The 15,674-nt window shown below is 40.1% G+C and overlaps 1 protein-coding gene across 1 annotated transcript in view; it reads right to left on the minus strand.

The window, feature by feature from the left end:
- Positions 1 to 15,674, minus strand: part of LOC136748544 (sterile alpha motif domain-containing protein 10) — a 39,010-nt gene that overhangs the window by 10,379 nt on the left and 12,957 nt on the right. The window contains exon 2 of the mRNA XM_066702397.1: positions 7,774 to 7,955. Within this exon, the coding sequence (XP_066558494.1) occupies positions 7,774 to 7,955 (182 nt within the window). The remainder of the gene's footprint in view (positions 1 to 7,773; positions 7,956 to 15,674) is intronic.

Genomic DNA, 15,674 nt, shown 5'->3' on the forward strand with positions numbered 1-15,674 from the left:
CCATGTTTGGCGGCACCCAATAGAATTATGACTTGATCCTACAGAACAGCCAACGCCAAGCCAGTGGGGCAGGGCAGGAGGAATCAGTCAGATGTGGTCACCTGTCAGTCACACCGCCGCCGGTACACACCACTGTGTGGTTCGGCAGTTCGGCCTCCTTCTGTCTCAGCCCCGCACTGCTGCAGTGACCGCACTGCCTGAGACTGGCGGATCTCATTCCCGAGGGCGAGTTCAGGCTGTGAATTTTAAGTAGCAGGTTGCATATCAAACAGGAGAAAATGGAGCTTGCAGTGTTTTATTTTTTATTCACCCTATAATGAAGAAACTTAAAACTCCATCAAGCGTTTAGTGAAGCACACACTTGCTAGGAAAGCAATTGGAGGCTCCTGAGACAGAATTCGGAATGGCAAATACCATCGTATACAAAAACTGAGGCCTGTTAATATCCATACATGTATGGATCCGAGATACTGTGTTTTTATAGCCCTCTGACCCAGCTGTTTATTCCAGTCTTGGAAGATGTGCTTCATCTTCTTCCACTCAACACACAATCTATTACTGATCCACCCTTGAGACCCGCATAGACATCTGCCACTAAGCTCATAACCACTGCTCTTTAAACAGAGTGCAGATATTGAATTTGCTCCCAGAAATCCACGTTTTCAGTCAGAAATGTTTACCTTCCAGTAGACATCTATAACAATTCAAGCCTTCAACTTTCCTGGTGCTCTCTGCCTCACTTCTCAATCCCATTAGCAAAAGCATTTTATTATGTATGTAAAATATTTCATTACACTAATCTGTTTATACGTGTCGGGTTAATGTTTGCTGCTATCGGCACACGAACAAGGATGCCATTTTGTCTGAACCCAGATAAGCCTTTCCAAATTTTCTTGACGTTTAACTTTGCGGAGCACTGGTGCTTCTTTAAAAAGCACATATTGAAATAAATCTATATGCTTTGAAAAATTTAATCTGAGACCCAATTTGAATATCAATTTAAAATACAAATGGTGTTAATGGGAATGCTTTATCAGAAAAAAAGTACGTGTATAATTCACTATAGCTTCAAGAAAACGTGTTACAAGTTCTCCTTGGAAATTGCTAAATAGGTTTTGTCTGAGGGGCACCATGGTATTCACCGGAAATTAAAAGTATTGATTCATGGTATTGTAATTACAAAGCCGACTCCAAGATCACATTGCCATTATTTGTGGTCCAGCTAGGGGCTGTAAACAACGAGACACAGACCGTGAAAAGATGCTGCTGAAGGTAATAGAAGAAACAGCATGGACACCTGGCTGTTGCTCGGAGAATGTACCCCATGACGCCAGCGCACGAAGCTTGCCCTCACTATAACTTATCATGTACAGAGACTTGATTTAAAATTTAGACTGTATTATGGTTCCATTTTTTCAACAATAAAAATAAAAACACCTGGCTGCAATGACAAATGACAAATGGCACAGAAGACAAGAAGCTGTCAGCTCTGATTGATGGAGCTAGCTAGAATGACAGTCGAAATGTTATTAACAACAGAAGGACCCAGGGACAGGCAACACTTGGGGGCTTTTTGTACTTTCAAGACAGGATGGGCTATTCAGTGTCAGGTCTTTATTTCAATTGACTGAGACTTTTCAATTGAAAGGACATTGGGTGCATAATTCTGTATCTATATTTACTTAGTACATTTCCACTGAAGGAATTCTGAAATTTTTTTGGTAAAAAAAGTTCTGCTGAAGTGATTTTTTAATGATTTTGCTTTGCAGGAATACTGTAGAGTTTCACGTGTGTGTGATATGTACAGGTCTTGCGTTATACAGGTTTAAGAGATACACACCAACAACTCCAGGAAAATTCGGAATGTGTGCCTTCAGTATTGTTCACATAATATTTCACCCAAGCCACGATCAGTTACAATAATTTTAATAGCCGAAGTTCAGGGTGCCGTTAGCCATAATTAAGATTGAGCATTCTATTTATTCTGGAGACTCATTTACATTCTTAGAGTTGGTGCATTCTTTTTAATTTCCTTGGCTCGCCTGAAGTAGACCAAAATCGAAAGCACAAAGTAAACGACGGCCCACGGCAACTCCATCTATCTCTATTGATGGATTAAACCGGTTACACCGTCAAGATCTTCACATAGATTTCACAAAGGAGCTAGGTAAATAAAAGAATACGCTTCTCCACCTGCTATTTTGTCATTTCCCCTCTACTCAATTGTATTTTCAGATATACTTACGTCATCCTATGTCACAGTTAGGAGAACATTTAAAAACTGGGACAGAAAATCGCCCTACATAATTTCAATCCTATAACTAAATGCTGTTTATTATTTTTCTACATAGACCATTTAAGAACGTGTAGCAGATGTTATGAAACTGCACTATTTTATACAGTTTAATCAACACTTATATCTTTCTGTAATCCTATCAGCATTATCTGATTATCTGCTGTTATTTTACAGTTTAAATTATGGGTTAAGATGGATTAAATAGCTAAAACAACATTTTGTCATTGCGTATGTTGTCTTACTTGTGCAATGTTAATGCCGCTTGTGTGTCTATTTGTGCACTTACTTAAGTCAGTTCTGAAAGTATGTTTCATTTACTTTCATAAATAATAAGTGGAGATCGATTCTGTTTTTAATTAAAGGAGGGCAGAGGGTACTAAGTGTACATAGTTAGGCCTCGTTCTCTCCTCAGAGTAATAGATCTTGTTGTGACTCCTTACAAACATCATTGTTGCATTAGCAGTGATATACTGTGCGATGTATATAGTGGTGGCGGGGGGTGAGGGACATATTGCTCTTTTGCAACAGTGACATATAGAACTTGATGGAGACTCAGATTTCCAAAGAGTAATGGCCTAGGAATCAGACTAGAGGGAAATGAATGCAGGAGAAATTCAGACTCTCACCCCAGTTACATCCGCAAGGCCATCAATCACGCCTTATTACACCAGGGAAGCTCTTCTACGATCAAAGATCACCTTTAAACCCCACAGACCTGCTTCTGTCCAGCTGGGGATGGGGAGTCATTTATAACCGTCCACAACTCGGCCTTACACTGGAGCTAACAGTTGGGAACTACAGAAGTAATTTGCTGAGATATACTCCATTTTCCTCCTAGTCCACATATCATATTAGCCCTACACAGAGAGAGAAAAACACACAGCAAAACCCTGGCTAGTGTCCATTTCATTTTGTGCCCAGAATGCATTACACATTGTCAATATAAACGACTCTGTTAAAACATTTGAAGTTGTTGATCTTGTTTTCTTTCTTGTTCAGCAGAACCAAATTATGTTCCGTCCCAGGGTGGGCAAGCTTGAGCAGCTCGATCTGGCGGCAGCGATCAGCCCCACTTGTCTGAGCGCACGCTTTTTAGTCTGGAGGGCCGTCATGCTATGCTTGACAATGTTATTCAACACAATTATTGAAACAGTCTTGCTGGTAAGGTCTTAGCCTCTCTTGGCCTCCACTTTGTTTGTGGCTGCGGAGCTAGAATGTAAAGCAGGGCCAGGCAGCTCCCAGTTTGGGTTCCTCTCCCTCTGCTGCGCCGCGCAACGACCTTGAGAGGAAGTCAGGCCGGCTTTAGAATTCCGCACCACAAGGCGCCGATTCAGGATCCGCGCGTCTGTCGGAGTCCGGGAGGCTTTTTAAAATTCCACCCCCGCCCCGTGCGGCTGATATTGTCAAGAGTGCACCGGTCGACTCGCACTTGTTTATTTTTTTCTCATCGATCAAAGACACCCGAGCTAATTAGGCCTTAAAGCGCCGAGCTTCAGAAGTAAAGCCAGTCGGCAGCACAGATGTGGCCGGCTAGCTGCTCTTTCACGCTGGCTGCTCCTGAAATGTTTCTTTCAATCACCCCCTAATAAACATTTTAATTCAAATTTCTTTAAGTCTTGGGAGCCGACCGCACAGGACACGCTTGGTAAAATGCTTTATTTACTTTGCGTTTTCCTTCCATTTTTGACAGATTCGAGAGCTTGGTCTACTTCATGCACCTGCATCGTGCAGTCAACCTTGAATTACATGTTAAATCAACAAATTGTAAGTCAATCACAGCTTGCAACAGCCTGTAAAACCAGTTCACCAGAGGTCCTATTCTTCCCCACCCTGACAGTACAATGGTTGGGCATACGATTACCAATCTTGAACACAAGGAGAAGGGGATCCGTTTCGATTTAGGATTATTTTCTCTTCCTTTTTAATTGATTTAATTTGTTGTTTACTGGAAAAGAAATGGGTCCAAGATTAATTATAACAGACTGAATGTGTCTTCCTATTGTAATCCCTGCAGAAGGAATTGTTTTCTTCCAGAAGGGTCAGCAACCTGGCAGGGTAATAAGGAAACACAAACAAATCAAAGGCTAATCTTTCTAGGCTGCTGCCTTTGCAATTCAAATCAGAGTGGCCAGTAATGATGGGTGTCTCGTGAATGTAAAGTAGCTTGATGCAGTTTAGTCCTTTCTTCTACATCATCGGCACTTATTTATTTATTTTCCAGGTTCAAGCTCCCCATGGAAACAAATCACTTGTGACTTTTTCTTCCCCCCTCTGAACGCCAGCTCAGCGTTTTCAAAATAACAAGTTTGCTGAGATAACTAGTTTAGGAGGAGCATTATGGAATTTATTTAAAACATGAAAGACCTGCAGCACTCAAGTAAACACCCCATTCAATGTGTTTATGTGTTTATTTTAGGCACCAGTAAGCAGCCTAGGCCTCCTTTAATGTGCTGATATTGAAATACAGTTAAAGACATTTCAATTTTTCCATGCATGCCAACGAGATAAGAATGGTTGCTTAGGGGCCTTTACACTTGTCTCACTGGGGGACTGATCAAGGTGTTGTCTTTATCCTCCATGCTTAAAATAATTAGAGGGCTTCAGATAAGTTAATACAGTTTGCAGAAGCCAAATAAAATAAAATAAATGGATAAACGTGCACATAGCAGGTTTTTAGTACATATATTCAGTTACTGGTGCTTTAAATCAACATCAAAGAAGTCAGTTTGTTCCCTCCCCCCACCCCAATATATTTAGTTAAAACTCTGTCAATTACTGCAAGAGGGAATTTAAACAGATGTAGTTATTGTGATTGTGTGCTACTTTATACATGAAAGCAAACAGAGCAATTACTGAAATTGGCTTATTGCATCATCCACTTGTTTGACAGATATTTGTTAAGTGGGCAAAACAGGAGGAAACGCAAAGCCGTGGGAGGTTGGATATAAGGTGCTTACCTACGAGGAGGAACATTTAGATCATCCGTTCAATTTATGGCCTGTCTGCCTCCTTATTTGATTAGAGGCTTTCAGCAATATTATGTAATGTCTGGGGTGATATCATGTACAAATACACGGCGGCTGGCCTTGACGGTGCCCATTATACAGCACAGCCACAAGGTCAGATGTAAAGGAGGGCACTTGGTTTACTCCAATAACGTTTCCTGTAAAGTGCTTTAAAGTTCGCATTTCAGAGGTACTCAGTACAAAATAATTATAGCAATGCAAAGAAGAAAGGCAACATTATTTCTAAATAACCTTTTACTTCCATTCAAGGGGATTTGATCATTGGACGTTTTAATTTCTTTATGTTCCCGTGGTTGTTTTAACATGGCAGGAGATCAGGAAACGGTTCTATAATAAGGTCTGAAAACCTCAGAAAGGTTATAGATTTTAAGACTTCGTAATTAACCTTCCAATATAAAATGTCAAGAAATGCGACAACTTGCTTTATGCAAACCTTGCAAATAATGAGCTGTCTGATGTTGCATTTTGACAAATTGTTTCCAGTAGTTCTGTTACAAAATGTAATTATGTTTTCCTAGCACGTTAGAAACTCGCATAGGGGAAACAGCTACCAAAGAGATGTGTTTTTTTATTTCAGGAAGCTGTTGTACCTTAGCGTTTCCAAAGTGGATGTTTTTCTACCCTTTAAAAGTGATGTACTAATGTCTATCTCAGTCTATCCCACAAACATGTTCAACAACTCATCCAAAAAAAAGTGGATTCTAGAAGAACGTTTTGAAAAATCACACATAAAGCCCATAGAAAGACTTGGATCAGTAATTAATCACTTAATTTGCTTCATTAGAACCACCTTTTCTAATTGTACGTTTGTAAATTGGAAATTTCTTTACACACATACACAGACACACACAAAAGCTAAAACAAAGCGCAAGGAACAGACAAATTAAGTGTTCAGTTTGGAGGTGGAGCTCAGCACCAACATGTCAATTAAGATGCCAGTAACAGCTTTTAAGACTACTGAGACTACAGACACAATAACTTGTTTATTATTTCAAGAAAAATGTTAAGGAGCTCCTGTTAAAAACGACTGTATGGGGCATTTATAAAGAAAAAAAAACTGAATGGTAAATTAGTAATGTTAATGGTAGCGTTGAGATTTTATGTGTTTATAATAATAAAATCAAATAAAATCTAATTGAATATGGATAGAAATTATAAAAACTCCAATTTAACTCCGACCCAACTGTGAACATTTCATGATAACTGGTATCTTTAGGGAATGAATAACACACAGATTAAACTTCAAAGCTGAACATTTCTATTCATGGCTCTCAGACAATGTGTAACCTATCAGCTCAATGGCCATGAAAAAAGAAATCCATTCTATTTAAAGACATTGTATAAATGTGCATCACCAAGTCAGAAAGAGCTCTTCTGGCCAAACAGCTTGTTTTCCATTCTCTTGGAACAAAGTGATCATTTGGAAGGAAGAAACATGACTAAAAAGACTCCATTTATTCCTTAAAAAAAAGCCTTTGTAAGAATGTATTTCTGGAAAGATAAAACATCATACATCAGCGAGCCTGTTTAATTATTCAAGACAAAGTCTGCTTGTTTTGCAGCCTTTCTTTTTGGTCTTCCAAAACGTATCATTAAAAAACATCCCATGGCAGGTATACTTGTGTGTGTCCATACTTTTGAAAGCCAGAAACATACAAGTAAGTGTTTAAATGTGCATGACAACAACCTATCTGCATAAAGCAATTGTGTATCTTTAATTGTAAAAGCTATTCTGCAAATCAACTTGTGTATTCTTGTCTTGTTATTCGGAATTTTAGATATTATTTGAAAAGGTAGCCCGATTACATTGTCTAAAAAGGAAGCTGAAACTATTAATACTTTTTTATGTATATAAAAGACTACCGTAGACTGATTAACAACAACTTCTCAAATTCCAGACTGTTTCTGTTATCGTGGATTATGAATATGCTTCACACGAAAATTTGAATAAAAGGTAAGCATATGAAAACTATAAAAAATGATCTCACTATAGAAAACAATGTATACTTGTATATGGTCAAGGTTTTACTAAATGGGCAATTGTCTACGTAAAATCCTCTCTCCATTGCCTGAAAGGTATTGCAAAAATTGTAAAGGAGTGCAACCTTGGAAAAGCAGAATAAAAGTTTCCTTTGTTGGTCACAAAAGAGTTAATTTGCAAGCCTTTTAATGAAAAGCTCTGTTGCTGACACACACACACACACACACTTCTGTAGGATTCCTGCAAACAGCCTGTAGGACGTCTTCGGGTCTCCACAGGCCAGATCCCACAAGTCTCCTTTCACAACAGAAAATAAAGGATTTCTGAAGGAATCCCGCACAATGCAGGCAGATACTGAGGAATTGTTAGGATTTTGTATGGTCTTCAAAATCCAGCAGTTATCTTTTTTTACAGGAATCATACATGATTGTTTCTGTGAGCAGGTGAGCCGGGGGTGAGATCGAAATTACCTGCAGGGCCTCAGTGCCCGGCTGCTGCAGAAGTTTGACAGTTCTGCCCCCTGCTGTCTTCTGGCCTCGGCCATCGTGCCAGGTCAGGCTGCCTCCTGTCTTCCTGGGAAGCTGGTAATTGAGGTCTTCTGCCGAGACGGTGTGCTCTAGAACGTTCCGGCAAAAACTGAAACTAGCAGCCGCTGCGAACACAAGGGACAGAAGTCTTGTCAGTGCCCTGGATAATCTAATTTGCCAACAGCTGGGACTCTCCCCCTGCCAGCACACACCACTCCAACAATATATTTCCCTTCATTCTGATTAATAGTGTAATCAAAACATCTCTTGAAACATAAGACCTGGGGGCCATATTCCCAATCAACTTAAACAGTCTGAGCTCGACGATTCTGCAAAACCAGCCAAGCAAATCCCTATGTGGTTGTGAATTTCATCTTACAATTTCAGATCATCAACTCATCAATGAATAAATAAATGGCATCTATTAAAACCCTTTGATAATTATGAGTGGGGGGGGCGGCAAAAACAGAAAGCGTGATCCGAAAGCAACCACTCAAAGTTCCAGGATGAAAGAGTGATAGCTTATGAGATGCGGAAAGAAAGAAGGAAAATATTTTTAAAATGCTCCAAGAAAGATTGCAAAAATATCCACTTACACTTCATTGCATGCAGAAGCAAAAACACCTGAAGAAAAACAAACACAAACTCTGGCCTGATGTTTACCCGCTTGTTATAAATTTGAATGGCAGCTGCCTGGCTCCATTCGTATCTGATAAGAGTCTATCTGACCAGAGCTGGCAGACGACCAAGTCCCAGCCATCGGAGAGAGGAAATACGAGGACGGTGTTAATCTTTTCCGCACTCTAATGATCTGCGCTGCAGCCCAATCAACGAGGGGAAATTGGACACTGCTCTCGCACAGATCGAAGAGAGGGAACACAAGAGTCCTCAGTCTATGAAGTCTGCAACTCTCTGGGGGTCACTGAGGGGGCATCTCTCACGGGTAGTACTGCTCTTCCGAGTCCTGAAGGCAGAGAGGGGGTAGGAGCATGGCCCCAGGTTTCGCACACATCTGTCTCACAGAAAACACGCAATTGCTCCCAAATCTGATTGTCACGTGTCAATACTAACATGGAATAGGCGTGCTAACATTTGATGGGGTGCTGGGTGCATATGCATACAGCGCCATAAACACATACGGGTACAGTGCCCACCTGACCACCATATCATATCATTCTTATTTCTGCATACGCCACATTGCCTAAATTCCCGCCATTCCTTGAAACACTACTGGTATCAGTTTAATGCTAAAATCTAACCCTGCCCGATGTTTACCAGCAAAAAAACACAATGTCTAATCAAGCAAATAGTTCAATTAAAGGCTTCAGTAAGCTTAAGTAATTAAGGCCTCAGCTGGAATGCAAAACCAGAAGATACAGGGTTGCAAATCCCTGTTGTTGGGGAACTGGCGTTGCTGTTCCCTGCCTGTACTCTTTCATTTGTGATTGTGATACGAGGATTCCAACTAATAACACTGCTCTCATCAAAGACATTTCACACAACGAGCCGATACTTGAGACAGAAATTGAAAGCTAAAACATAACCCCCAAAGGTTTGCTCATATATAGCATTGAATATTCACTGGAAGACAAATGTCAAATTAATAATTCTGGTTTGGCGGGGGGATCTAACTTTCAGTAGATCAGTAAGGCCCCTTATATAAAACTTTCTCTTCATTACTAATGTGATTTGGACCAGAGCTATTTGGCAGCTACAAAATACTTAATGAACAGTGCAGGACTACACAAATGCATATCAGACAGCAGCGTTAAAACTGGAGCAACCCCCAATACATTTTACATGTATTAAAATGCACAGTGGACCTCAGCAATACGCCTAATTCTCAGCAAGCATCTCCCTCTTTCAACTCCTAACCTAATTTAAAAAGAAGAAAAGAACCGAAAAGAAAGGAATGTTACGAACTGAGAATGAGAAATCCCTTTATTAAGTTAGTGATTCTGGTTGGGTTTAAGAAAAGGAGTCAAAAACAGCAGCTTAAAAATGCATAACAAATCTGAGACCCCAGCTCTTATGAATAAAGCTCTCGACATCAAAGTCCTTCTGAAGCCAAGAGAGGATACAGTTCAAGGTAAACAGTTAAAAACAGGCAAAAGAGCACTGTTGTATTATTCACTTTTATTCCTGGGTGTATATTAGCATATTCTTTATTGTATCTCAGTCGGAAATCCTCAGCTCATTACTGTCAGTCTTTTCTGAAGGAGAGGGCAGGAATTGAGCATATATAGATGGGATGGCAGGTTGTGTCAGGTGTGCTGATCCATGGGTGATAGACTGACTGTCTGCCTGCCTATTTAACTGACAGACTGCCTGCCTGCCTTCCTGACAGACTGATTACTGCCCATTGGAGCCATTTGGGATTCTCTCGTACTCCACAAACACAGCCTACGGATACAGAACCAACTACATTTAAAATCTTCCCTTCGCAAATGGCTGCCCCTCCCTGTCTGTGAATGCAGGCAGCCTCTTCTGTTGTGTTTCCATCGGAGGTTAGTATGAACAGGGTCATATTATAAACATATATGTGTGTTTGTGTGTGTATATACAGACGGGTGACAAATTAAAGGAAAAAACTGAATAAATGAGAGGAGGAACATAACGAATGCAGATGCATCCAAACTGCATGATACAATTAAGCAATGAACATCCTATCATGGTCTGTGGCATGTATACAAATGCTGAGCAGGTCCAGTTGACCTCGATTTTGGATCAAGATGGCAAGAGGAAAGGATCTAAGTGACTTTGAAAGAGGGGGGGGTCATTATTGGGGCACGAACGGCAGGAGCTTCAGTCACAAAGACGCTCAACTGGCTCGTGTTCTGGACAAGTGGGCGAGTGCATGTGTGGGACACCAAGAGAACGATACAGGTCTGACTGCTTGAGCCCTACAGTGAGGGGGTCCGGAGGCTCTGTTATGCTGTGGGGGGCATCTTCCTGGCATGATTTGGGTCCACTTGTCCCCTTAGAGGGACGGGTCACTGCAAATCATTACAAAGTTATTCTGATTGATCACCTTTATCCTATGGTGACACATTTCTATCCTGATGGGAATGGGCTCTTCCAGGATGACAATGCCCCCATCAACAGGGCACGAGCGGTCACTGAATGGTGTGATGAGTATGACAATGATGTGAATGATGTGAATCATATGCTATGGCCTAAGCAATCACCAGATCTCAACCAAATTTAACACCTGTGGGAGAGTTTGGAGCAACGTGTTAGACAGCGCTCTCCCCCACCATCATCAAAACCCCAAATGAGGGAATATCTTTTGGAAGAATGGTGTTCATCCCTCCAGTAGAGTCCAGAGACTCGTAGAATCTGTGCCAAGAGCATTGAAGCTGTTCTGGTGGCTCGTGGTGCCCAACACCTCACTGAGACACTTTATGTTGGTTTTTCCTTTAATTTGTCACCCGTCTGTATATGTGTGTTTGAGTAGGTATATATACAAACAGGGTAATGTTGTGAATGAGAACAAGTTATTGTGAGTCCATTTTATATAAATATGTATGTAGTTCTGGGCATAAACACAGACATATGCAATGAATTGGTATAGGAGATTAATATTCATGATGTATTCATGTTATTTGTTTTACTTTGTACTATGAATAAGAATGTTGTTCATTTTTCTTCCATTATTCACACAGGACAAACCCTCACCCAGGGTTAGGATTCTAAAATGAAGTGTTCGGCTGTATTTAAATGGGGATTATAGGTTTTATTCTTTTTAAAGCCTATTTTGTTGTAATTCAACATCAATCTTACCTAGAACGGCAAAGTAATTCCAGGCCTGACATATAATGCTAAAAAGCAGCTTTCTTTTCAGGGGTTTCCTAAAATCAAATCAACCTTTTTTTTAAAGACTTTTGTCTATTTGCAAAACTTAGCAGCACTTGTGAATTAAATGCAGAACTATTAACCTTTGCTTGGCAGAGTTGAATAAATTGTATTTACTATCATTATAAAATGTACATCAGTAGATCAAACATTCAGAGTCATTGGCTGGGTATGAAATACTACCTTATGGCACTGTTTACCATCCCTAATTGGATTTTACATTTTAAACTTGCAGCTCATGACGGTTTTCCTAACAACAGTCTGATATCTTCCAGAGGAGAACCAATTGAAATTAATAGTCCGAACAACCAATGGCAGGATTGTTTATGTTGTTGTGTCATCAATACAGATGATAATTCATTGCCTTTGTGTTTTAAATTGCATGTTTATTATTATCTATCTCCATCCAGTCTTATCAGATATATTTACGAGACGACTGGATTATTTAGAGTCCATGTTTTTCTGACCTTCGGATAATGGATATTACAATAAGCACTGTCTGATTAAAGAGCTTGAACATTCTCCTTAATTAATTCAATATTTCGCGAGTATCGATGGATAAACAAACCTTTCAATGCAGATGAAGGGAGGTAGTCAGAAAGTACAAACAGCGCTCTGTTTGGGTTCTGGCAAAGTGTAAAGCCTGGGGAACAAACTGCGGTTTGAAATAATGTACTTATTTACTTTGGATCCACTGTGTTCACTGGGTACAAAATGTGTGTAAATATTGCGCTGCATTTTGCCAACATGCAAAAATGCGTTGCAGTTAGTGACACTTGAAAAGGTTATTGCAAAAATAATCCTAAATGCTAATAATGAAAATGCAGGATACACTGTTTATCTCTCCTAGGGGAAACAAGGAAAACTAATATTGAGTCATAAATGCAACCCCAGGAATGTTTATTTATTTCCGTAGGTAGAAAATGGGATGGGATGGGATATACTTAAAGAAAAAGTGATATTTCTGCATTCCAATGTTTAGCAGTGTAGCCTTCATTTGATCTTATGTTGACCTCACACGTCTGTTCAACATATAGTGCTCCAAAAACCAGAAGAATAAGACATGTCCACATCAATGAGCTCTCCATTCACAACTGGCGTCATGTGTACTGTGAACAATAGGAGTCTTAGCCATAGCTCTAGGAACGGAGCATAAAATGATTTGATCTTGAAAGAGCAGTGGTAAGCACTTAGCATCTATGCAATCAAGTACTTTTAAACCCCTGGAGGCTTGCACTGTACAATCACCAATCACCACCACGGAGTGGGAGAGATTACCGGGGAAATCAGGAAAAAAAAAAAAAATCTCTCCTGGCAGATGCATTCCTCTTTTTTTAAGCCCTGAAACAAAATCCCAATGAATAAGCCTCCATGACCCCCTGGCCAGCCCCAGATGGGATCCCAAGAATGGAGGCCAGAGTTTGTGTTGGGTAGACATTTGCTAAATATCTGTTTCTCACCTTAAGTGACCCAGAGAGGCAATGATTTAACCTTCTACCACTGTCTCCATTACTGACCCTCACCTGCCTCCAAAAAACAGAAAAGAAACCCTATATAAACAGCCACTGGAGGTCTATTTTAAGCTCAGCTGTCTGCCGGTAGGTGTTCTGACCCTGCTGAGAGCTGCAAAGTCATTACAGTGCAGGCTATTGATTTTCGCACTGTATATGATAAAAAGGCAATTTGGTATCAAGCAAGGGTGAGTTCTCTTTGTGCTCCTTGCTGTTGTGGTGGCTTTTATCGACACACCTTCTTATCAGTCAAGAACATCCTGAACATCGAGGAAAACGATGGCTTCCTTGATATGGATGGCGAACGAGTACCACGAGGTCTGACGAGAACACAGTGGCAGGTAAACTCTGCCTGTCTGTGCCACCCCACCTCTCGCCCCCTCACAAGGCAGTGAAGGAGAAATACGGTGCAAGGTTACCTTCTGCTGACATCTGATAAGTCTGGGCCCCGAGTGGATGGGAAAAGGGTGTGCATACAGAAAGCTTATCTCTCTATAGGAAGGGAGGTAAGGAGGGAGACACAGTGAAGCATGGAAGCTTCCAAAGAGACCGCAGACGTCTGAAACGAGCACGAGCGAACGCTAGCCGTGTAAACGAGCGGAGTAAACCAAAGGAGATGGGTTTACGACTCAATTATTAAGCATATAATTGCTCATCAATTAACATGGTCTTGTTCCTGAGTATTACATTACAGCCCAATACAGGGTGCACAGGAGTTTAATTTCCATTTTATGCCAATTACTTTTTACATTTCATAATTAATGCATAACTATCAGTGGCTGGCTGTGTCTGCTGCTGTGTGATTCACGTTACAATCAATACACAGCATTTAAGGTATAGTGGACAGCGGACAATGAACCCTTCAAATTCAGAGAGAGGAGAATCTGCCAGAATCTTCAAAGAGTGATTAAAACTGGATGAATGAGAAATTATGTTTTTGTCTGCACAGTATTCACTTGTTTTATTGTCTGTAGCACTATGCATGTAGATTTAAATTTAGTTTATAATACCATGATGAGAAGTAATGGTTAAGGCACACGATGAAGCCGAAAGTGTAGAATGCTTTATTCCTGGAGTTATAAATATACAGGCAGTGAAGGAGTTAAGAGATATTTTATTTGGAAGAGCTGGACCTGTCTGAAAGAAAGATCTTCCTTCCTATTGGCAAAATGTTGCCAGTTTAGGCTATCTTACAATCTAGGGAAGCTGGAAGCAAACAGAATCTCCTCAGGTGACATGTATGGTACAGAGAATACAGTCACATCCTATTTAGAAACAGCAAAACTAAAGGGCCAAACAAATGATTCAAAATAAAAATACAACTCGGAAAGCGCAGCACATATTTTGATATAATACATTGAATGGGTCATTCATTTCCCCTGGAAGGTAACAGTAAAAAGGAATTAGATAATCATACACAAATATTTTCTTCCTAAATGCAAATTAAAAGAACACATGAGTGGCGTTTAGGAGACGTGGTAAAACTTTAAGAGTCAATTAACATTTCTCAGGAATGACACATAATTAACTACTTTGAGTATCAGCAGAAAGTATTCTCCTAGGGGACCTTTTGCACAACTGCAGAACTGCACAATCTTTAGCAATTTCAAAAGTCACTGATTTGCATCTGAAGTATATTCTGTAAAATTATAATTAAAATACAATATTACATATTAGATGTTTTGGGAGACAAGAGCGTTCTCTATATGCTCTGTTAAAGTCATGTTAAAGACAAATTGCATATATGTAGAAATTCAAATGCATTCACTCTTGAATTGTGCCTTAAATAAAATGGTCTAACGGAGAAAGCACAGCTGAACCAGTTAGATAATCCTTAACACTGGGGTATGGCAGTGGTAGGGGGTGGTGCTGTTAACGACACAGTCCAGTGTCAGCAAGATGTATGTAGTGTATCAAAACCAATGCATTTTTAATAATGAACCTTCATTTATCTTTCACAATAACCTTTGTTCCCCATAGTGATGGTATGGGTGAAAGTAAATAATGAAAGAGCCTCCTTGCCAATCAATACATATTACCATTGCATGCTTTTAGAGGAGAGGGAAATTTAATTTGCAAACAATTCCATATTGCTCTTTGTGTTTTATCAAGCTTATTAAACTTCACTCCTATATTTCCATTGTGGAATTGCTCTGCCTTTTATTTTTTTGGGGGGTTGCTTAGCAGCCCAGCAGGTCGTTAGTTATTCAAAGTGGAAGCAGATATCAAATGAGACATTTCCTGCTGTCTAATTGCCAGTATCTTGACATGACTCTTCCACAGATTGGACAATCCGTCGTAACCCAAAAGGTTATTATCATGTCTGGCAATCTGTCAAACTTGTTTCTGTCCAAAGACGAAGGCAGACATTTATTGCTCTCACGTTCATTCTCCACTCGAAAGAGGCAACCGGGGAATCTATTCTCCGTAAAGAATCATAGTCCAAATAAGAAATCAAACACAGCTGGTGTGTGTGCA

Source organism: Amia ocellicauda, chromosome 4 (genome assembly GCF_036373705.1).
Source record: "Amia ocellicauda isolate fAmiCal2 chromosome 4, fAmiCal2.hap1, whole genome shotgun sequence".
Classification (NCBI taxonomy): Eukaryota; Metazoa; Chordata; class Actinopteri; order Amiiformes; family Amiidae; genus Amia; species Amia ocellicauda.